This window comes from Castor canadensis, chromosome 6 (genome assembly GCF_047511655.1).
Source record: "Castor canadensis chromosome 6, mCasCan1.hap1v2, whole genome shotgun sequence".
Lineage (NCBI taxonomy): Eukaryota > Metazoa > Chordata > Mammalia > Rodentia > Castoridae > Castor > Castor canadensis.
Window position 1 is genome coordinate 29,715,102 of NC_133391.1, and position 24,217 is coordinate 29,739,318.

Genomic DNA, 24,217 nt, shown 5'->3' on the forward strand with positions numbered 1-24,217 from the left:
TTTTTTGGTGGGACTGGGGACTGAACCCCAGGACCACATGCATGCTAGACAAGTGTGCTCTACCACTGACTACTTTGTAGGTGGTTATTCTCTCAATTTGAGTACAAGTGGAGCACTCAGATATTTTGACCATCTTATGCCATCTTTTTGTCATTAATTTAAAATGTGAAATGAGAAGTGACTCCAGGGACTTAAGAGAGAGAATACAGGAAAACTGAAGCTGTGAATGACTAGTATCCAGTACTTGGGATGACAGCACTGGAGGGAGAATTCTTTCATGGTGATCCCAGAACCCTCTCATCTATTGCAGTGGAAGCTTTGGGTCCTTGAAAATAAGGAGGCTAAAACTGAAGCGGGGCCTGGTGGAATGGCTCAAGTGGTAGAGCACCAAGCAAGTATAAGGTCCTGAGTTCAAACACCAGTACTGCCAAAACAATAAAATGAAAAAACAATGGCTGGGGGATGTAGCTCAGTGGTGGAGTGCTTGCTTAGCTTGTGTGAGGCCCTGGGTTTTGATCCCCAGGACAACAAAGAAATCACAAAAAAGACAAAACAAACAAACAAACCTGAAGCCAGCCTCCAGTGTGTGCCCAGGACACGTTAAGAGTCCCCAAGCCCTGCTGAGTATTCGGGGAGGCCTAACAATTCTCCATCTCATTATTCACTTGAAGTCCTGAGGACAGAGCCGGTGTGGTGGGTGTGGTGTGTATACACGAAATCCTAGCACTTGGGAGGGTGACGCAGGAGGATTGTGAACTTGAGGCCGGCTTGGGCTATGTAGTGTAAGACCCTGTCTCAAAATACAAAACAAACAGAAATCCAAAAACAAATCCTTGAGGTGCAGTGCAATTGTAAGTGCAGGCATTTTCTTTGTCATCTCTTCACAGATTTGTGAAAGAGAAGAGACCTACTATATCCCCAAACTTCAATTTTCTGGGCCAGCTCCTGGACTACGAGAAGAAGATAAAGCAGCAGCCCGGCACGTCAGGGCCGAAGAGCACGCTCAGGCTGTTGTACCCGGAGAAGCCACACGACCCTGTCCCCACAGTCCCAGAAGGAGGGCAGAAGAGTGAGCAGCCCCTCAGTCCACATCCACCCTGTGCCAACTCTGCTACCTCAGAGGCAGCAGGGCGCAGGCCCGGCATCCAGCCACTGCTCTTGGACAGTCCACTGGCACATGCGCTTGGCGGGCTCCACCTGTCCTCAGACAGGCTGGAGGACAGCAGCAAGCTCAAGCGCTCCTTCTCTCTGGACATCAAGTCGGTCTCCCACTCAGCCAGCATGGCCGCATCCTTGCATGCCTTCTCCTCGTCAGAGGACGCTCCTGAATACTACAAACCCGCCGCCACTCTCGATGGGACCAACAAGCTCTGCCAGTTTTCCCCAGTTCAGGAAGTGTCAGAGCAGAGCCCAGAAAGCAGCCCTGACAAGGAGGAGGCCCACGTTCCCAAGAAGCCCCCACCTCCCAGGCCTGCAGACAGCCAGAGCAAGCGGTTGCACTCAGTCAGAACCAGCAACAGCGGTGCCGCCCAACGGTCCTTCGTCTCCCCACTGCACCGAAGTGGGAGCATGGAGGACAATCACCACCCCAGCTTCCTTTTCGGCCTTTCCACCAGCCAGCAACACCTCACCCAGTCTGCCACCGGGCTGGGCCTCAAGGGCTGGCACTCGGACATCTTGGCTCCGCAGACCTCCGCCCCCTCCTTGACCAACAGCTGGTACTTTGCACCAGAGCCATCGCACCTGTACCCAGCCTCAGCCATCTATGGGGGTGCTGCTGCCTACTCTGCCTGCAGCTGTAGCCAGCTGCCCACCTGCAGCGACCAGGTCTATTCCGTGCGTAGGCGGCAGAAACCCAGCGACAGAGCGGACTCCCGGCGGAGCTGGCATGAGGAGAGCACCTTTGAAAAGCAGTTCAAGCGCAGAAGCTGCCAGATGGAATTTGGAGAGAGCGTTATGTCGGAGAGCAGGTCGCGGGAGGAGCTGGGGAAGGTGGGCAGCCGCTCCAGCTTCTCGGGCAGCATGGAAATCATCGAGGTGTCCTGAGAAGAGACCCTCTGACTTCTGGTGACAGCTTTTTTCTTGTTCACAAAAAATGTTCCCTGTAAATCTGAAATCTATGTATGTACATACATATATATTTTTGGGAAACGGAGCTCTGGTGTAAAAGTGAAGATGGATCTGCATAGTTGTTCTCGACATCTGCACGGTGTTTCTCTTGACAAACATGGAAGGGCAGACGCCGGAGCCCTGCCCGTGGAGCGTTGTCTCGCTCCCCAAAAGCAGGTTCACCTGACATTAGAGGACAGAGCCCTGGCCGTTTTCATTGTTACTCAGATCTCCAAACCCGCCTCTGTCCAGTCCCTCCTGCAGCGCACCTTACGCTGAGCCTGAGCCAGCCTGGGGGTCAGGTGGGGAGACCCTCTTAAGAGAAGTGATCCTGTCCAAAGCTGATTCACAAAGCCAAGCTCACCCCACAGCTGAGTGATTCAAGCATCGTTCTGCTGGACGGACCATTAGGGCCTTGCCCAGATGTACTCTAGAACAAACCCAGTACCTCAGACATGACAGTCGGGCCTTCCACCACCACCAGCACGTCCGCTAGTCCCTTTCTAGGCATTGTGAGTAGGTAGGTAGGTAGCCAGTCACACTTTGCAGACCAGTTGTGACAGTCTGTGTGCAAAATTCCAGTTGGGCCTGGAGGGAGTGGTTAACATTTGTTTCCTCTTCTCAGCTTTAGAGGAGAAAATCCTAGGATTCAACTTAGGAACCCGGCATGATGATTTAAGCAAGGTTGGGAGGCTGAGCAAGTCTACCTCCCTCTTCCAAAATCAAAGCATTGTTCCAATGGGATTACCAGTCCTTAACTGAAGGGTAGATTGCTTTAAAGTGAAGTGAGGACTGTTTGCATTATAGCAGCACCGTCATGTTCTCGGCCGAAGTGGGTGGTTTCCATTTCTGTTCCACCGCCTGAGGCACGTGAGAATGCAACACGGCGGATTTTATAGGGAACCTCCTAGTGAGAAGGACCATGGAACATTCGGGAAGGTGAAATGGCCAAGGACAAGCTTCCTCTCCTCAGCATGTGAGGAACGGGTACTTCCCTAAATTACCTTCCTCAGACTTCCAAATTTACCAATAGGGCCGATGCAGAGTACACCAGAGCAGGAAGGCGGGGAAAGCGGTTGAATTTTCTTTCGAGGTGAGTAGAGTGCAAAGCCATAACCTAGAGATTTTCAAAAACTATCCCCAGCACAGGTTGAGTAGAAGGGATGTGAAGAGAAAGCAAGAGCAAGGTGGCTTCCGGTCCTCACCTACAATCACTGTATGGACTCAAGCCGGCAGCTGAGCTTAGTGACAGGACGCATCTGCCTTACACTTCCTGGCCCGAGTTTTACCCACTACAGCATTTTGGGAGGTGGGGACGTAGGGAAGGGGTTGTCCTTTGCTTAAGTGTAGCTAGGTGCTGACTCTTACCTCAGGTTTTTCAGTCTGAGAAGTGGATAGTTCTTTGTCTAGGATGTGACTTAAGTGTTTCCTATGGTGACTGCTAAAACCAGCATAGAAGGACACAATTCAGAAGTGGCTTGGTCATGAGGACTGTGAGTCTCACGTCCGTGTGCGGAAGTGCTGCGATGTGATGTGAGACAGGCAGGAGCACGTGACCATGCTGAGAAGTTCTGTCATACACACTTAAACCTTTATGTAATCAAGCGTTCTCAAGGTATACACACAGCAAATGTAACAGCTCACCACTTCCAGAATCTGGTCACATCTGTCACACATCTTTCAGAGATGAAAGCAGTAGCTCCATCGATCAGTACGTTCAGGAGAGCTGGGGAACCTGATTAATGACATCTTTAGGCAAAACTTCCTTGTGTCATTAGGGTTTCTCTTGGCCAGGGTCACCTTCCTTCCCATGACTGACGTAGCCACACACTACAGCCATCAGTCCTTCGTCACTAACATCAGATAATCAGATCTTGGCATGAGGACTGTCCTGGAGCTGCAGGTGTGGGTGGTACGGCTGGCTCTCAGCTCTCCTCAGCAGGTAGGGAGTCATGGGGAATCTGGAATCCTCGGGGGTTGCAGGATGGTGATGTGAAAGAGCAAAGCTAGACGGCTGTGAGAAATGCGGGGAGATGGTTCAGGACATTTGTAAAGTTAGGTGGAAAGCCTGTATAAATGTTTAATATGAATATAGTGTTCGTTTGGAGTGAGGCAAGCTGTTGAATGGTTAATTGTGCATTTCTCATTGATGTGTCATGTATGTTAATATGATGAAATAAAATCAAAACTGGTACCTGTTTCTACATGAATGAGTAAGGGCCTCTCTTTGCAGCTATAAACTCGGTGGGAACAGCAATACCTATGTGTGGAACCTGTCCTGTCCTCCCAGAGGCAGTAGTGCAAAGAAAAGTGGTGCTCTCACGGGTCACCGGCTGACACTCCAGTGCCTGCCTGCCACCTTTAACGTGCATGCCCACTGCACACTACATTGTAGAAGTAGACTGAGTCCAGGACACACAAGTACAGGCTAGGAAGAAAAGGGGCAGCTAACTACTTATGGTGCACTTTCATGTAATAAGTAAATGATGTTCTCTTAGGAGAAATGAGGAAGGGTAGGCACTAAAGATCTTTGCTCCACCCTTCCATGTGTATCTGAGTGGCCTCTTAGCTTCTGACAGTGGGTATAGTAACAGGAGACAGTTTAATAAAAGTTATGCATTAAAATATCTGTCTTCAGTACAAGCAGATGGAATGAGTATGAAGAGGACTGGAGGTGGCTGGGGTGCAGCTCATGAGCGAGCACTTGCTCTGCATGTACAGTGCCCAGGACCAAAGAGGAAAAAAAAAACAATCACAGGTTACATCGTTGAAGCTGGGTTTAAGAAAAAGCAAGAAGGATGAGCCTGGATGAGCCGTCACTGGAAAGACCTTTACGTTACAGAAAAACAGGTGGGTGTGGGAGAAAGGAGAAAGTGGAGTGGAAGAGCAGGTATCCCCCAAAGAGGCCTCAGGCTTAGCTCTTGGGAAGGCCTGGAGGTTTTCAAGCCAGTTGTCTACTTGGTTGGACAGAGCTGGGAGACTCACAGACCAGTCTGAACCTAGTTTGGAGCTAACAGTGAAAATTAGACAAAAACTTAAACTGCAGGGAAAATGGGGAAGGTACAGGCTTCTAAGACGTGAAGAAAAACGTATTTGATGAGGTCAGGGTGTATACTGTGACTAGTTGATGAAAACTTTGTAGCCTCAAAGTATGCACTGTTACTTTAAATGCTCCCCTTTCGTTTGGGAGTGCAGGAACTTTGGGCTGGGGTGTAGCTCAGCGGTGCAGCGCTGGCTTGGCATGAACAAGGCCTTACGTTTCAGGTCTAGGAAACTCGGCTGTCTAGGCACTTATCTCCCAATGTTACTCTTTCACATCGATAAATGGAAGAGGCAAGTATTTCTAGCACTGAGGGATTCTGCATCCTCGTAACGTAATGGTACTTGGTCTGCTTCCCAGCGTGGTGAAGTGAAAACCACAGCACTATCTTGAAGGAAGCTTCCAACTCAGTCACATTGTCGCCATTTAGATAAAAGCAAGTCCTACTGCTTCCAGCTGAGACAGTTATAATCAGCTCAAAGATGCTGTCCCACAGGAAATGCAAAATGCGACCTTGTGCAGACTGCAACAGGCAGATCCAGTGGTGTGAACAGGTTACTTCTATGGTCTGGGTGGTGTGCTAGGCCACTACGGCACTTTCAAGGACTGAATTGAAAGTCCTTGGTTCACAAAGGCTTTTAGCATAAATCGCGCCTCAAAGAATGAGTCTTGATTGACTGGTGAAGAAAAATTACTTGGGTCATTGGCAAGTTCCCCCAGGTCTTCCACCAGCCCCATGACCCTGGAAACGTGGCTAGTAGGGTTAGCAGGCCCTGTAACACCCTGCCCAAGACGCAGGTAGGTTTGGATGCCAGTTTTTTGTTTTAGGGGCTGGCAGCATATGAATAATAAAGCTCTCTGGTCACTCTTCCCTTCTGTAGCCACAACGCGCTGTTGGGAAGTACACCCGTGTCTGGTGTGACAGACACAAGCCATTCAGCATTACGATAACTTAGTGAACAAGGACTCTTTGGGCCCATTTAGTCATATCAAAGGAACGAAGGGCAGGGTGAGGGAAGAGAAACACAAATTTACTTCTCATGATCAGGAATAGTCTGCAGGAAGAAAAGTGTTCACTTCTCCCCATTCCGTCCATCGGAGTTTGCTGTCGGCATTTCAAGTAACTGGCTGTTGAAGACATCTTGGGTGTGTTGACAGCAGCTAAGGGAAGACATGGTTCCCAGTCACACTGGAATTTTAATGTGTTTGCTCATGATCTCATTTTTCAAGATTCCTGGTTTTGCCTTGAGACATAAATTTTCAAACCACACAAAGGTGGCACATATCACCTCCCCAGGGCCATTAGTCATTAGTTTATGTCTTAGGAACAGCCTGTTTACAATACCTGTAATGTAAAGGTGACATCAGTAGCCTCTTTCACGAGTCTGAAGAAAAGAAATACCCAGAGAATACCAAAAGAAAGAAACAAAACTCATCAAATTGAGTGTGGTGGTACATGTCTAGAATCCCAGCACTCAGGAGGCTGAGGCAGGAAGACCATGAGTTTGAGGCCAACCTAAGCTAACCTGTCTCAAAAACCAAGGGCTGGGGTTATAGTTTAATGGCAGCATGCTTGCCTGGAGTGTGTTACGCCCTGCATTAGATCTCCAGCACCTGGAGGAAAAAGCCACAAAAACACTCAGTTCTCGAGTGCACTCCTCTATGCCAGGATACGGTGTTCTCCAAACTTCGTCAAACCCCAACTGCAGAGAACACTGGGTAGGTGTCTCAATTCAGTGCACTTCACACTCCGAGTTTACCTTCTAAAAGGCAGGAGACTGTATACTTGGTACAAAATACAGAACGTCATGTATGTGTAATCACTAAGAATGATAAAGGTTGAGGAAACAGACCTGAATCTACAGAATAGCTCGTGTCACATGAAGTCATGTGATCTGACCTGCACAGCTTGTGTGTTACATTCACAGTGACCTGGGGTGAAGGCCAGCTTCTGCTGACTTTCCACTTTAACTAAGAGCTTGCAGCACAATGGCCGAGTGACAGTTCCTACATGCACAGCAGTAGATCAAGAGAGAGAAAATAGGCGCTCAAGGGAGCCAGTGCTAGGGCTCACACCCACGGTCCTAGCTGCTTGGGAGGCTAAGGTCGGGAGGATCATGGTTTGATGCCAGCTCAGGCAAAAAGTTCATGAGACCCTCCTGCCCCATCTCCAAAATAACCACAACAAAAAGTACACTGGAGGTGTGGCTCAAGTGGTAGAGCACCTGCTTTGCAAGAGCAAAGCCCTGAGTTCAAACCCCAGTCCCCCCCAAAAAAAAAAAAAATCACAGTGACATATCTCAATAAAGTTGTTTAAGAAAAAAGGAGGGAAGGAAGGAGGGTGATGCTCTCTCAACAGCTTAGAATTTAAAGTCACCACCAAGACCTAGGACCATGGCTGAGACACAACAGGTAAGATGCTCTTCACTGCTGAGTAGTTGAGCTACAGTGAGGGTCACCATAACCAGCAGACAACAAAAGGAGTGTTCCATCAGGACAAGAGGGGCCCAGACAGAGACTTAAACTGGAAAGTTGGGGGGCAATGACAGCGCGCAGACCTGGGTTGTGTGAGATTTTTATATTTACAACTTGTGACTCAGAGAGCCTGAGTAAACTTTCACAACCGGACAAAGACACACAGGTTCTTACATGTGTCTCCATATTTTCATGTCAGCAGCTAGACTATTTACACTTAATTTAAAAAATGTAAACAAAATAAAAGTAACTCTGGATGCAGAGCTCTTTAAAGAACCTAATGCTTCTGACGCCCTGACGTCAGCTGTCAGCAAGCACCAGCGCTTCAGTCCACGCAGAAGGGCGAGGCGGGTGCTTGCGCCCGGCCGGGCGGCGGCCCTACAGCCTGAGCTCGCGGTCAGGCCTTGCGCTGAAGGGCTCCAGCCGCTCGCCCTCGGGCAGCATGCCATTGAGCCGCTCCATCAGAGGCACCGTCTGCTCCATGCCCATCTGGATGCGGCGCAGGATGGCCGACATCTCGTTCACTTTCTGGATCTGCTCCGCGTACTTGGCGTATCTCTTCTGGCGCTCTTGCATGAAGCTAAACAGGGTTTCTACAGACAGGTCCATCTGCGGAAGGCAAAGAAGCATAATGCGTTCAACTCTGCCCATCAAGTCCAGCTCGAAGTCAAGCAGAGGTGGCTGGTTTTTAGGGGAAGCACTGGGAGTAAAACGCCCTCCAAGGGGGCACAGTTTTGTTATCTGCCACACCAGTACCACCCTGACGGACCAGAGAGCCATTTATACCCTGCTGAGAGTTCTATCTCGCTACCAGGGAGAATGCTGGGCGAGATCACGCAGACTCGGATGTGCTGCCATGAGTAGCTAGTATTTATCATTTCTGTCTCAGGCTCTGCAAAAAGCCAAACTACAGTCATACGCCAGGCGTGAAGGGTCAAAGTAGTTCACACACGATGGTAGTCTCCTAAGATTATTATAATGATTCTTGATTATTATAATGACACGCCACACAAACAGAATGCCAAAGCAAACAGAGGTAGTTATAGCTGACAAAGGAGACATCAAGCCAAAATTAGTGAGAAGGACTAGAGATAGTCACTCAAGATACAATAGCTACAATCATGTGCACTGAACTTTGGTACACCCATTTCATAAAAACAAACACTACTGGACATGAACAGTGTATCTGGACAGACAAATGAAAATACAGTAGTGGGTGACTCCAATACCTCACTCGCAGCAACAGTCAGATCACTCAGAACATTAACAAAGAAACTTCAGAGTGGAGCTGCACCACAGACCTCCACAGAACATCCCATCCAACAACAGCGGCCCACGGGATTTTCTTCCCATGATTTTCTTCAAAGTAGATATTTTAGGCCAAAAAAGCTAGTCTTAACAAATACAAAAAAAGTGAAATGATTTCTTGTATCTTATCAGATAACACTAGAATCAACAGTAAGAGAAACAAAAGAAACTACACCTTGTTACACATGGAGGCTGAGCCATATACTTTTGACCGATGAAATCAGTCAAAAGAAATCAGAGGAGAAATTTAAAAATTCCTAGAGCCAAATTAAAATGAAAACACGACTTAACAGAACCTATGGCATACAGCAAAGTCAGTGCTATCTTAGTTAATTTTTCTTGGTGGGGGGCTGGGGGGAGTGGAACTGGGGTTTGAATTCAGGGCTTTGCACTTGCAAAGCAAGTCCTCTATCACTTGAGCCACACCTCTAGTCTATAGAACTGTACACAAACACAATGTCAATTCTACTTTATCCATTTTTGGGGGTTCTGAACTCAGGCCTTCATGTTTGCAAAGCTTGTGCTCTACTACTTGGGCCACGCTTTCTATCGTTATCTTAGTTTAAGCCGGATGTGCTGGCTCACTCATCCACCTACTCAGGAAGCAAAGAATGGAAAGAGCATGACTTGAGGCTCACCTGGGCAAAAAAGTTCAAGAGATTCCTCAACCAATTTCTCAACCAATAAAAGTCGGCCATGGTGGTGCACACCTGTCATCCCAGCGATGCAAAAGGTATAAACAGGAGGACTGTGGTCCAGGTTGGTCTGGGTATAAACACAAGACCTTATTTGAAAAATAAACTACAGCAAAAGGACTGGTGGTTTAATTCAAGTGGTTGAATGCTTGTCTGACAAGTGTAAGGCCCTGAGTTCAATCCCCAGTACAACCAAAGGAAAAAAAAAAGGCAAGAGAAGTTTATAGCTATGAGTGTCTTTATTAAAAAAAAATCACAGAGATCTCAAATAACCTCATGATGTACCTCAAGCTCTGAGAATAACAAGAACAAGCCAAACCCCAAATCAGTAGACACAAATAATAAAGATCTGTGCAGAAATGAATGGAGTGGAGACTAAAAGGCCAATACAAAGGATCAATAAAACAAAGGGCTGTTTGAAAAGATAACCAAGAATGACAAGCCCTTAGCCAAACTAGCCAACAAGAGGGAGAAGACCATGTTAATAAAATTAGAGATGAAAAGGGAGATATTACAGCAGACACCAAGGAAATCCAAAAGATTATTAGTGAATATTTGAAAATTTATATTCCAATAAATTGGGAAATCTAAAAGAAATGGGTAAGTTTCTAGACAAAAATAACCCACCAAAAACTGAACCAAGAGGCTATATAAAACACCTAAACAGATCTATAATGAGCAATAGATTAAAAAAGTAATTGAGTCTCCCAACAACAACAACAAAAAGCCCAGGACCGGATGGATTCACAACTGGATTCTATCAAATTTTTGCTTTGGGGGTTTTGTTTTTTACTTTTGGCAGTACTGGGATTGAAACTCTGGGCTTTGTGCCTGCTAGGCAAGGTTTTACTGCTTGAGCAATGCCTGCAGCTGAATTCTATCAAATTATTATAAAAGAACTAACACCAATGCTACTATGACCTAAATGCTACTACTTATATTAAATATATTAAATAGTAAATATATATTATTATATATTATATAAATGCTACTATTTTATAAAGTAGAAAGGGAGGGAACACTACCAAATTCATCATACAAATTATTACCCTGATACCAAAACCAGATAAGAAAAGTAAAGAAAATTATAGACCAATTTCCTTGATGAATATAGACCAAAAATCCTCAATAAAATACTTGTAAACTGAATCAAACACACTAAAAAGATCATATCATGATCAAGATGGTTTCATTCCAGGGATGCGAAGATGGTTCAACACACTTAAATCAATAAATGTAATATAGCAAATAAACAGGATGAAGGACAAAAAAATCACATGACCATCTAATAGACACAGAAAAAGGCTTTGACAAAATTCAACATCCTTTCATGATAAAAGTCCTAAAGAAATTAGGAATAGAAGCAGTGTGCCTCAATATAGTAAAGGTTATATATTATGCCAACATTATGCCAAATAGGGAAAAACAAAGCATTTCCTTTAAAATCAAGACTGAAACAAAGGCGTCCACTCTCTCCACCCTTATTCAATACATTGCTTGAATTCTTAGCCAGAGCAATAAGGCAAGAGAACGTTATCAGGCGAACCAAACCAAGAACACATGAGGTATCATCTTATCCCAGTCGGAATGGCTATTACTAAAACACAAAAAGTGCTGGTGGGGATGTGGAGAAAGGAGAGCCCTCATACACTGTTGGTAGGAATGTAAACTAGCACAGCCATGGGACTCAGTATGGAGGCTCTTCAAAAAAACCTCGAAATTAAACTCCCTGTGACCTGAAATCCCACTCCTAGGTATGTTCTCACAGGAAAGGAAGTTGAGGTCAAAGAGACAGTTGCACTCCCGTGCTCACCACAGCACTGCTCATTAACAGCCAAGACATGGAGTAACAGTCAGCCAATGGACTGACAGATTAAGAAAATGTGGCATGTGTACAGATGGAATATTACCCAGGCATAAAAAAGAAAGAAGTCCTGTCACTTAGGGCAATACGGACGAGCCTGGAAGACACACTAAGTGAGGTAAGCTAAGCACAGAGGCAATCACTGTGCTACCTCACTCACTTTAGATAACTAAAGAGCTGATGTCTCAGAGGGGCTGGAGGTGTGACTCAAGAGGTAAAGTGCCTGCCTAGCAAGGGTGAAGCCCTGAGTTCAAACCCCAGAGCCACCAAAAAAAAAGAGTTGATCTAGAAGCAGAAAATATCATAGTAATTACCAGAGGACTGGCAGGGAAGGGTGCCAGGGGGCACAGTGGGACAGGATGAGCAACCTCCAATGTCCTGAAGCACAGTAGGACAAGTACAGGTGAGAGCAAATGATTAAATAAAATTCTGAACACTCCCACCGTGAAGCACGATGATCATTTATTGGCTGTGCCGGTCACTGACCTGAGTGCTGCTGCAGTGTCCACTGCATCCGCTAACGCACTGTACAACTGTTGTGTATCAATCAGAAGTTGGAATTCTTAATTTTTCAAACAAAGGAAGAATTAAGAATTGGGCTCATTTTAGGAGAACTGCCCCAGGGCCTCAGTCTCACTAAAGACGTTTTGGAATTACTCAATCGCTGAAGGGTTGAGGGATCAGCATTTAAGATCTCTGAAAGGAGAATCAAACCCTTCCAGGACAGTGGTTTCCAACTGCTTAGCTGAACGTTGACTATTTACCAATCAAGGTGAAGGAGCGGGGCCAATGAAGAACCACTGGAAATGAGGGAGAGGCCTGAGGAAAAATCCCGTGGAGCTCCTAGACGTGGGGTCTGGTCTCCTGGTCCCAAGGAGTCAACGAGGTGCTGTGCACTGCCAGGCTGAGAACACACTCAGGCACCGGGAAGTGAGTTAGAGAAGAGGGGCTGGGGGCTAACAGAGATGCTAAACAGACGACTGTCACAGCAGAAGTCACCGCCACAGCCCAGCCAGTGTGTGCGGGAAGGCTCCGCCCCTTCCCGCATGGGGCTTCCAGCTCATGACCTCGCCTGCCGGAATCCCACCTTGTCTCTGGATGGCCACTGCTGCCAAGCGAGGAGCCGCTCGAGCACGGATGCCCACTGAGTCAGCACATCCAACCTCTGAGGGTGCTGTTTTACCGCAGTGTCTGTCCTGACCCGGCCCAAGTGGCGGACTAGGACCCAGGCGCTTCCAGACCCCTGGCTTCAACTCTCACAGTTCACCTTTACCTTGGTGGGGGCCGGACATCCAAACCCCACTAGTGGCCTGTTTGATGGCTGAAGGACCTGCTGGGCTCAAGTCCAGGGACAAAGAGTTTGGGGGAAGGGGGAAGGGAGAGTGCTTCTAGAGGAGCAAGAAAATCAGCCAAGAAATCATGTGCGGCTGAGAAACCATTCCAGCTTTAGGACCAAATACATATTGTTTAGGGTTGATGGCATCAGACAGTACTGGGCCAAAACTTTGGTTCCACTGGACACTGGTGGCTCATGCCTGTAATCCTAGCTATCAGGAGGCAGAGATCAGGAGGACTGTGGTTCAAGGCCAGCCTGGAGAAATAGTTCACAAGACCGACCGTATCTGGAAAATACCCAACACAAAACAGGGCTGGCGGAGTGGCTCAAGTGGTAGAGTGCCTGCCTAGCAAGAGTGAGACCCTGAGTTCAAACCCCAGTACCACCAAAACCAAAAAACAGTAACAAAAAAACCCCCTTAGTTCCATAAATGTCTGATCCCCTTTGTGACCTTGAACTGGTTACTTGGGCCTCTCTACACCTCAGCTTCTTCATCTCTGAACTAGCTAGTGCCCAGCTCACAGAATGGACAGGAGGTTGAGATAACACGGACAGAACACCTGGGACAGCCGCCAGGGAAAAGACGCCATAAATAACAAGATGGCAAGATGCATGTGAACCGCAGTGAGGAATGGAAAGAACACTCTCACGCTCACTAGGGCAGGAAGACACAATGTCTCTGCTGTGACGGTGGCACTTCCCGCCCGCTCATCAACACATAACCATCGTCAAGGCTTTCACAATCACCAGAGCACAATTTGCCACTGTGTTGCTCACTGGCACACTTTAGTTTTGTTCTAAACTTTTGCCCTGAAATCTTACAACAGAGTTTCCTGACAGACTCATCCCACACTATGAAATAAAACCAATCCTACCCACAGGTCCCTCCTGTCTTTTATTTCTGATTTTTGTCACAAATGTGCAGTGCTGGGGTGGAGCTCAGGTCCTCCTGCACTTTGCTCTTTCTGCTCAGCCATGACAGGTAATGGTTCCCACCATTCAGTGAAACCCAACAGGGTGAAAATAAGAACTATGTGCATGCACCTGCGTGCTCACACATTTAAAAATCGTTTCGAAAGCAAACACAAGAGCTTTAACAAATATCTTCAACAAGAGTACACTGCTTCAAAAAATTCTGTTATACAAAATTTCTTGATAAGATAAGCAGTAGTGCTGGTTTGGGGCAGGTGAGTCACCCTTGGAAGAGGATACCACGCTTGATGTAGGTTTCTTTTCAAAGAAAGGTAAGCTTCTAAAAGTCGTGATTCACGCTGTAAGGGCTCATCATTAAAAAATGTTGTGCTTCACAAAGATTGTATACATCTTCCAAAGAGCCTGGCTACACAGCCAGACCCTGTATGCACGCATCAAATACAGACTGCCTTTACTACCCCTAGAATACTTAAGTAAAGAGAAAATGTTAAGCTGGACACAGTGGTACACATGGGGAAGGAAGACTGCTTGAGCCCATGAATTTGAGGCCAGTCTCCCCAGGACAGTGAGACTCCGACTCAAAGAAAGAAAAACCAACAAAAAACTGGGAGCGAAGCTCAATGGTAGGGCTCTCCCTACAGTGCACAAGGCCCTGGGCTCAACCCCCAGCACGGCAAGAAGCCAAACCCAACAAAGTAAAAATAAATGAATTTCTTAGTGGCTTCTCAAGACAGTATTTTAAAAGTTATTCATCTTTTCCACCCTTTAAAAATAATGTTGAAAAAAAGTAATATTCACGGGAGGTATGGTTCAAGCAGTTGAAAACCTGCCTCACAAGTGTGAAGCCCTGAATTCAAACCCTAGCACTGCACCCCAAAAAGTTGTCTTCAGCTTTTAATGTAATTTTCTCAGTTAACTTAAGCTTCAGGTTCAATTTTTGAATTTTAAGGAATGTCAGCAGACATTCCTTCTAAGTTTAATCCCTGTTTCCCAAGGAGATCGGTTCAGGACTATGAAGTTAGGAAGCAGGAGGCCATGACAGGCCAGGGCCAATTACCCAGGGGCCTGTCCTCTTTCTGTGGGTCCAGATCCATCCCAGCTTTGTTCCTTCTTTGGATGGACATCCTTCTGTACTCACATGTAACAAACACACAGCGATACGTAATTCTGTTCTTTCGTTGCAAGGGTTTTCTAGCTAATGGGTCTAAATGGAAGAATGGTAATTTGCCCTGTTGTACAGCCACCCAAATAATGAATTCTGAGGTCAATAACAACCCAGTGGACTTGGCCATGATCAGACGTCGCTTCAGAGATTTTAACAATGTTGGCTCCCCTCCCCCAAATCATAGACATGACTAATTCGTTACCATAAAATGAAAGAAATCAGAAACCTAACATTTAAACAAACTAAGTCTCAGCTTCTACATTTTAAAAGTGGAGATAATATCCCTGTCTGTCCATCCTATCTCATGGTAGTGTTAAGATTATATACAAGAATGATTTGAAAACAAAAGAGCAATAAAGTATAAAGTTATATTTTGTAACAAATTGTACTGAATGGCCAAATATGCTTGTTTTTCGTGGAACTCAGATAAAACTAAGAAATTCCCAAATTGTATGACCCTCAAAGAAAGCTGCTTCCATGTTTTACGAAGGCTTTATTTAAGAGCCATGCTTCTCTTATTTCTGAAACTTACAACCACCAATACTGAGATAAGAAGGCAGCGAGCGTGACTATACAAAGCAGTGTTGCCCCAAGGGTAAAATATGGACTTGCAATTACGGCATCACTAGCCATTTGGGAAAGGATCAGCAAAACCAGAGACAGCTCCACACCCACTAAGAAGGACCATAACAAGTGTCAGCGACAACCTGGGGAAAGGCACAGCCACTTCCAAAAGCAGTTTGACAGTTAAAGCCAGCAATTTCACTCCAGGGAAATACCCAAGAGAACCCAAACATATTTGTGCAAAAACCCATACACAAACGTTCAGAGCAGCCTTATTTATAATAGGTAAAAGTAAAACTAACCCAACCGCCCATCCACCAGTGAATAGATACACAAAATGCGCTGTGTCTACACAACGCAGTGTTATGTGGCCATAAAAAGGTATGAGACACTGAGACAAGCTACAGCATGAATGACCCTTCAAAATGCTACACTGGGTGAGAAAAATCTGATTCAAAGTGCACATGCCACATGAGTCCTTTCACACACAAGGCCCCAAACAGGCAAATCCGTAGAGACAAGAAAGCACACGGACAGTTGCCAGACAGTAGAGGGGTGCGGGAGTGATGGGTAACGTGGACGAAGTTTCTGTCTGGGATGATGAAAATGCTCTGGAATTGGTTAGTGGTGTCAGTCGTACAATCTTCTGAGTACACTAAACCCCAATGAACTGTACACCGTGAAAGGGTAAATTATGATGAGAATTAGATCAGTTTAAAAATAAACAAATACACAAGTACCTTCACTTCCTTCTCCACACCTACAAGAGACACAAGTAACACATCAGGGTTGCTCCTCACATCTGACTTGGAACTTAGAGCCTGTCCTGACACTGGGCTAGATGACACTTCCAAAGGATCAGAGTTTACAAAGATGATGAAACCTCTTTAGCAATCCTGAACTAGGTGCTGTCATAATGGCTCTCAAACTGCTGAAGTCAACTGAAACACTCTTAACCATAAAGGAAGGTGGAGGCCAGTCCACAAGGGGGAGGGCCCAAAGTAAAAGGTTATGTTCATCCCATTCTGGGTCTTCACCCGAACAATACCACACACCCATGAGCTGCGTAGATGGGTAATATCCCACGTCTCAGCATCTCCTCGAGCCTTCCTGCTTGTTCTTCAACTGACTCATACTGGCCACATTCTTCTTTTGTCTTTTCTTCTTTGGCAATACTAGGGTTTGAGCTCGAGGCCTCTAGGCAAGTGCTCTACCACTGGAGCCACACTCCCAGCACTCTTCTTTTCTAAATAAAAACTATTTATTAATATGATCTTAAATATATATACATACATACATACATACATATATATATCAAGAGAGTGGATCTGTCTGAGGGGACTATGGGAGATGGGAGACTGAAAAATTGAACCATCCCATTTGAATATGAACACGATATAATGCACTGGTGAAAAATGGAAGTTAATCTGATTAAAGCTGATATATATATGTCTGAAATGCCAAGGAAATCCCCTTGGATTTTCACTTTTACATATACACTTAAAAAAATCTTCCCTAGGACCAGGCGGTGGTGGCTAGGTGGCAGCTAGTGCAGCTCTGGCTAAGCTCAAGGCTCAGGACCTTCGCAGCAAGAAGAAAGAGGAGCTGCTGAAACAGCTGGATGACCTGAAGGTGGAGCTGTCCCAGCTGCGCGTCGCCAAAGTGACAAGGCGGCGTGGCGTCCACGCTCTCCAAGATCCCAGTTGTCCACAAATCCATCGCCCGAGTTCTCAGTCATTAACCAGACTCAAAGAAAACCTCAGAAAATTCTATAAGGGCAGGAGTACACGTCCCTGGACCCGCGCCCTAGAAGACGCGAGCCACGCGCCACGGGCTCAGCAAGCTCGAGGCAGCAAGAGCGGAAGGGCGGCTGCACCCCTGCACAAGACCGTAGCCAAGGCCTGGGTGACATCCCTGCGCTGTAAAAAGACAATGAAGGACGGGAGGGTAAAACAGGTCTTTTCCAGAAGTGGGTACCAGTGGGGGCGGGGACAGCATCAGGAAAGGGGAGTGAGGGCGAATGCGGTGGATGTATTCACATCTGAAAACACACGAATGAAACCAGTTGGAAGTGCTCTAAGAAAGGGGCAGGAGGAGGGAAAACATGAAGGGGTAAGTCCAAGATACATTGTAAGCACATATGCAAACCCTAAAAAGTGTCCCCCTTACCACTATTACATGCTAACGATAAAAAACTGTATACTTAAAATATACAGCTGGTGGAGTGTGGCTCAAGAGTAAGAGAAAGAAAGAAAATAAAATATACAACATGAGGTATTTGTTTTTCTTTTTTTCTGGTGGGACTAGGGTTTGAACACATGATTTCACACTTACAAAGCAAGTGCTCTACTGTGTGAGCCACACCTCCAGCCCATTTTGTTCTGGTTATTTTTTTGAAGATGGAGGTCTCATGAACTATTTGTCCAGGCTGACCCCAAAACTCCATCCTCCCAATCTCAGCCTCCCAAGTAGCTAGTGTGAGCCACCCGCGCTGGCTATAGCATGACGTTTTTTTCTTTTTTCTTTTATTATTCATATGTGCGTACAAGGCTTGGGTCATTTCTCCCTCCTGCCCCCATCCCCTCCCTTACCACCCACTCCGCCTCCTCCTGTTCCCCCCCACCCCCTCAATACCCAGCAGAAACTATTTTGCCCTTATCTCTAATTTTGTTGTAGAGAGAGTATAAGCAATAATAGGAAGGGACAAGGGTTTTTGCTGGTTGAGATAAGGATAGCTATACAGGGCATTGACTCACATTGATTTTTTTTGATACACATGATAATAGAAGGACTACTGCAGTCAAGCTAAGTAGCACATCTGTCTCTCCACACAGTCGCCCCTTTCTGCTTCTCAATAGAGCCACATTCCTCAAGATCTTCCTTCCACTCCACACACCTGTGCTTCTGCAGTCATTCATCAGCTGCCTCCATCTCCTACCCCGCTTCCACCACTTAACCGTGGCGGGGATCAGGAGATTATGAAGGTTTGGGTATGTGAGGCTGCAGCACAAACCTTTTCTGGCTTTCCAACCCCCTCCATTCCCATAGGGGGTTGCGAGTTCTCTGCAAATCTTTTCTGGAGGCTCTCATGCACAAGAAACAAAATGGGCAGTTATTTTCATGAGTCCCACTGCAGGCTGAATGGCACCAGTTACCATATCCTGGGTACAAGTCAGTTTCCAACTGTTCTCACACACCCTCCTCTGCTTCAGAAAGAGATACGAGTCTGAAGTAGCCTCTTCAGAAAGACTCTACTCGTTCTAACAAAAATAAAGATGACGTATACACAGCGGGACTGTTTCTTTTGATAATCTATGCACATCATATTAGGATGACCTGAAAGGTAGAACCAGTATACAATATTCAGCAATTTCCCATCTTGATTACTGTAACAAAATAACATATAGTTACAACTATTGAGTGTGTCAGATGTTATATGTGCACTTTACATCCACTACTCTTCATAGCCATCCTGCAGGAAGAACATCAGTCTCCTACTAGAAGTGAGCTATGGAGATTCAGAGAGGACAAAATGTGCCCATGTCACACACCTAGACCCACAGTAAAGGTAGGATTCAAACCCATGCCTTTTCTCCTAACCTTTGCCCATTTTTTCTACAGAGCTAATTAATTCAAAGGTTAATTCTTTTCAATCAAATACATACCTACCACATTGAGCAAAACGTTCAATAGATTTTCAAAATTCATAATGGAGGAATTTGCATGGCAACTTTTAATGTTTTCAAGTAGAGTGGAAACACTTGGACTTCTAATTTAACAAACTTCTTATTTATTTATTTGTGGGCACTGGGAGTTGAACTCAGGGTCTTGTGCTTGCTAGGCAGGTGCTCTACCACTCAAGCCACTCTCCCAGACCTTTTTACATTAGTTTTTTAGGTTTTTTTTTTTTTTTTTTTAAGATTAGGGTCTTGCTTTTAATGACTGGGCCAGCCTGGACTGATCCTCCTATTTATACTTCCTGTGTAGCTGGGATGACAGGTACACACCACTGTGCTTTTATTGGCTGACATGGGGTCTTGGGAACTTTTTGTCCAGGCTGGCCTTGAGCTGCAATCCTCCTGATGGCCACCTTTCAAGTATCTAGGATTACAGGCATGAGCCAAAGTGTCCAGCTAACACTTTTTTAATGACAAAAATAACGAATTACCAGATCTAACATGGACACTCAGAAAACAAAGGTAGAAAGTAGATCAAAGGGAATAAACTATTAGCAGATAAGCCTGACAATTCTCACTGACATTCTCACTGACAATGCTTGTTGGTACACTCTGTACTCTTACATTTCATAATCCTTGACCTCACCAGGGACCTAGAACAAAGAATGGAGAGCTCTGTCAATCCCACACCTTCTCCTAGAGAGGAACACGGCTCCAGAGTCGTTAAGCAGTTTCCCTAAATCCACAGAGCTGGTACTGACAGAGGCAGGGCTGTACTCCAGACCTTCTGATTTCCAGGGCCACCATATCACATTACCATGCACTGTCTGGAGCAAGTGAAGTCTGTCAGAGACATTTCCTTTTCCATAATTAGTTCTACTATGCCCAACAAATTATAATTGTATGTGAAACTGTGGTCTACAATGAAGTTACTGGGCTGGGTTGAGGTTCAAGCAGTACAGCACCTACCTAGCAAGTGTGAGGCCCTGAGTTCAGCCCTCAGTACCACCAAATAAATATATAAATAATAAATAAAGTTGTTAGAGACATTATTTCCTGCAATAAGAGAAAAAAACTATTGTTAATTAATGCTAAAAATCAAACAAGAGAGACAAATCAAGCAAACACCTCTGCTTAGGTGAGCCTGAGTCCGCTGTGTGCATGGCTGCTTCCTTCCACATTACATAAACCTCCACTCATTACTGTGCCACTTCCTGTTGCACAAGCACAAACAATGGGCAGACTGTCACCCAGGCTGCCTGGCATGGATTACCACACACTGGACATTTTAAAGTGACCGTTTCCTTTGTTCCAAGAATGTGTCTAAATGTGTCAGTAAAGGAACAAATCTTCCAGAGAATTAAGATGCCAGAAACTCAGTATATGAATTGCATCACTTTGTTCAAATAATTATTTTATGGGTCCCCAGCCTCCCCTTATGCCTTCTTACATTTGGCATTATATCTAGCTGGGAAAGAAATGTGAAAACTCCTTTAAGTAATCCTCCAAACAAATATGTTAAATATAGCAGGTCACACTCCACCCTGACCCTTGTCCCCACCCCTGGAAGGGCTTGGAAATGGCTCTGAAAGGCAGCAAATCAGGAAAAGAGAAAGGTCACAGTTAAGATCAAAACTTGAGGGTAAATGCCTACTCCCCCCTCCTCCTCAGGACAGCGCTCCTTGGAGTCTATGAAAGATAGCAGTGTAGGGCACCAAGACCCCCCCAGTATTCTGCCTCCTTTAGAAGTCCCTCTCTCTGAGGACGCCCTCTGTAGTCCCTCCAAGTGGTGGGGGGCAGTGGGGGGAAGGACAGGTCCCTTTAGTATAAGTCCCTGCTCTGGCTTCCCTGACATGCTACCTCCACGTCTACCTTCACACCTGAGATGCTGCCACAAGTCCCTTTCTCAACACCTGGCTCTGCCACGTTACCCCCAAACAGGCAGAGCTGTCATACGAGTGTTAAGTGTGGGACCTTTGGGGTTGTTTGGTTTGTTGTTTGATATGTGATTGCATCCTACAAAGGTTGCTTTTAAAATGTCAAAGAGTACTGTGATACTGTGGGAGAGAACTGTGAAGGAACACAAGTGAGGGGCAGGGAACACAGACGCAGAGCGAGGAGGGGTGAAAGGCTTCTACAGAAGGGTAAAGGGGTAGGAAAGCACAGCTGTGGGGTCTCCATGCGGGCTTTGGATCTGGACTGACATCCCATTTCTGCTTTCAACAACTGTAACCTTGGACTCATGAGCTTCCAGGTCTCTGAGCCTCTTGCAGATGATATGTAGAATGCCAGGCACCCGTGAGTAGCTGCAATATCAGTGCCACTACCACTACTTAGGAAAGGACTGGCGTCATGCTGGCAGATGCTGGGGGGAGCTCCTTTCCAATGGTCAGGATTAAGTTTGTGTGACTTACGTGACACACTCAGAACACTGAAACGAGCTACGGTCACTAAACAATGTAAAACTAGATTAAGTGAGTGCTCTATAGGTCTCTCACTTACTCCCACACATCCGAGTTCTGTGTTGAGCACGACCTCTTTAAATTGACAGAATGACACACCTTACGGTCTGGGTGGTGTAAAAGAAACATTTACAGCTAAAATGCCCTCTCTCATGCCTGAGGAAGAGCCAGAGGACTCCACCTGGGACGAGGACGATATTTGGATCTGGGATACTGGTGCTGTGACTGCAGGGTCATTCCAACACAGTAGAGCCTGAGTTCACCCAGGCCCATGTCATTCCCATGCAGAGCTAGGTGACAACTTTACTACATAAACTGATCCAGTAAACATCTCCTGAGTACCAAGGGAAAGAGGTGGGAGATCTCTTTGGACCAAGGGAACCGGGATGGCTTTATGTACCAGGGCTGTGCACTCAAGGGTGCAGGATGGGCTTCAGCAGTACAAGTGGCGCAGGTTTCAGCAGAAAGAAGCCCAATAGAGGCCCCAAGCAGGACAGGAGACCAGTGGTGTGGACTTTGGTGAATACAGCTATGACGATCACAGAGAAGATGGAAAGGCAGGTGAGTGACTGACCACTGAGAATCTAAGTCTCAGCAAGGTTGAAAGGGAGAATTCTTAAACTTGCAAACAGAAAAGGAAAGAGGCTGTTTCTGGGAAACAGGAAGAAACCATTACTGAAACTCTGCTCTGGGCTAGTGGCATAGCTCAAGTGGTGGAGCGCCTGCCTGAGAAGAGCAAGGCCCTGAGTTCAAGCCCTAACACTGGGTCACTAATGCTTGTACATCCACGGAGTAACACTTGGCAATCCCCCCGTGCATGTCTGACTGGAAATAAATGGTTTTCACTCCCAAAAGCACCCTCCTCCTTCAGAGCTCCCAGACCTAAAGCCCTTTCACACTCATGTCCCCTTTGCCCTGTGCAGCAGTCTGGCTGTCCCCCTAACTTTCTGCATGGGCAATGTCCAATAATGCTCCATCTGCCCTCAGGCAAGGGAGATGCTCTCTACTCATGTGTAGAACTGGAGCTCATTTGTTCAAATGGGGTCTTGCTAACTTTTTGCCTGGGCTGGCCTCAAACTGTGATCCTCCTGCTCTCCGCCTCCCAAGTAGTTGGGATTATAGATATGCACCACCACACCCAGCATTTTATTTTTTTATTCCTAACACTTTCCATCATTTTACATGCTATGTATTTTACTTTTTTACCTGGCTTATCATCTGTTTTTCCAGTGGAGTATAAGATCTATGAAGGAAGGGTTTTGTCTTTTGTTCAGTCAACTCTTCATCACCTACCACAGAGCATGGCAGAGCTGACTAGTTCACAAATGAAGGGGACAAGCTAAGTCACAGGTATGCAAAGTTCTGAGGCACATTCTGTCTCAGTGAATCAAAATCTGTAGGCAGAAGACAGAACTGTTACAAGGTCCACACATTTGAGGCAAAGACAGTATTCCAAGTTGGAAAAAAGAAAAGTAACACATGTATAAGAGATTTTGTAAAATACAGAAATATAGAGGTATGCTAAAAAAAAAAAATCACTGATAATCTCTTCACTAAAATGCAAACAGAATTCATTGCTGTCGTGTTTGCCCTGCCCTAATTCCATTTCTGTAAGCTAGAGGCCCTGAATCCTGCCTATCTGCTGGCTTGTAGATTAGGGTCTCTGGGGTTCCTCAGGAAAGAGGAGGCTACCTGGGGCCTCTAACACGAAACAGCAGGAGGAGGGTGAGGGACAGAGCTCTGGGGCCTGGCACACGCGACCAGCACTGGGAGAGCTGGCAGAGCCAGCTGTCTAGGGGCACATTTAGGGCAGGCAAACTTGGGGGAAAACAGGGCTATTCACACATGCTCATGTGTCAGCACACAGAATGTGAATGGAGTTAGACCTCAGAGCAGTCACATGACTGGGCTTTGCTTAGGCCTCGCCAAAAAACACAAGCCTACATTTCCAACAGCAAGTCATAAATGAGCCCCGGCCCTCTTCCAGGATTTCTGTGTTTTGGCAGGATGGGGACTAGTGTAAAGGAAGCATGGGGCCAGGCCCAAGGAAGCACTGCAAGGCTTACCTTACCGCCAGGCGAACCACAGTAAGCCCTTCCCCCTTCTGTATTTCCTGCACCCAGGGGACCTGCTGTCGTCTTACTGAAAAGAAAGGCTGCCCAAAGGACAAGAAGGGATTCACAATTACGGTGCAGGGGCTCAACCTGAAATTTACACCAGGTTACCTTGCAAGATAGAAAGGGAACACACAATTTTCTTGAAATTCTTGGTCTCAGAATCTCAGCAAGAAGTCAGACAGCTCAGTGCGCTTACCAAAACCTTTAGCTTTAAACACTGCCAGTCCATTCTATGATTTCAGGCCAAGGAAGCAGAAACAGATGCCAGAATATTTTAAAAGAAGCAACAGAAATCTGCCAATGGTGTTAGTTAAGGAAGAGTCAGTTCCAAGTGTCACCTGGCCAACGGTTCAGGCTACCCAGGCTTTAAACTGAAGAACCTCAGTGACTGCTAATGCAGTTCTGACACTCATTCACTGCACAACACAGGGACAGCTCTTACCCCCTAAACACGACAGCAATGAATTCTGTT

The 24,217-nt window shown here is 46.1% G+C and overlaps 2 protein-coding genes across 3 annotated transcripts in view; one reads left to right on the forward strand and one right to left on the reverse strand.

Annotated features, from left to right (window-relative positions):
- The window catches only part of Dusp16 (dual specificity phosphatase 16), a 72,241-nt gene extending 67,928 nt beyond the window's left edge, over nucleotides 1–4,313 (forward strand). The window contains exon 7 of the mRNA XM_074076029.1: nucleotides 888–4,313. Within this exon, the coding sequence (XP_073932130.1) occupies nucleotides 888–2,046 (1,159 nt within the window). The 3' untranslated portion in view covers nucleotides 2,047–4,313. The remainder of the gene's footprint in view (nucleotides 1–887) is intronic.
- Borcs5 (BLOC-1 related complex subunit 5) overlaps nucleotides 3,500–24,217 on the reverse strand; it is an 84,030-nt gene continuing 63,312 nt past the window's right edge. For both annotated transcript variants that reach the window (XM_074076031.1, XM_074076032.1), the window contains exon 4: nucleotides 3,500–8,233. In XM_074076031.1, the coding sequence (XP_073932132.1) occupies nucleotides 8,003–8,233 (231 nt within the window). In that variant the 3' untranslated portion in view covers nucleotides 3,500–8,002. The remainder of the gene's footprint in view (nucleotides 8,234–24,217) is intronic.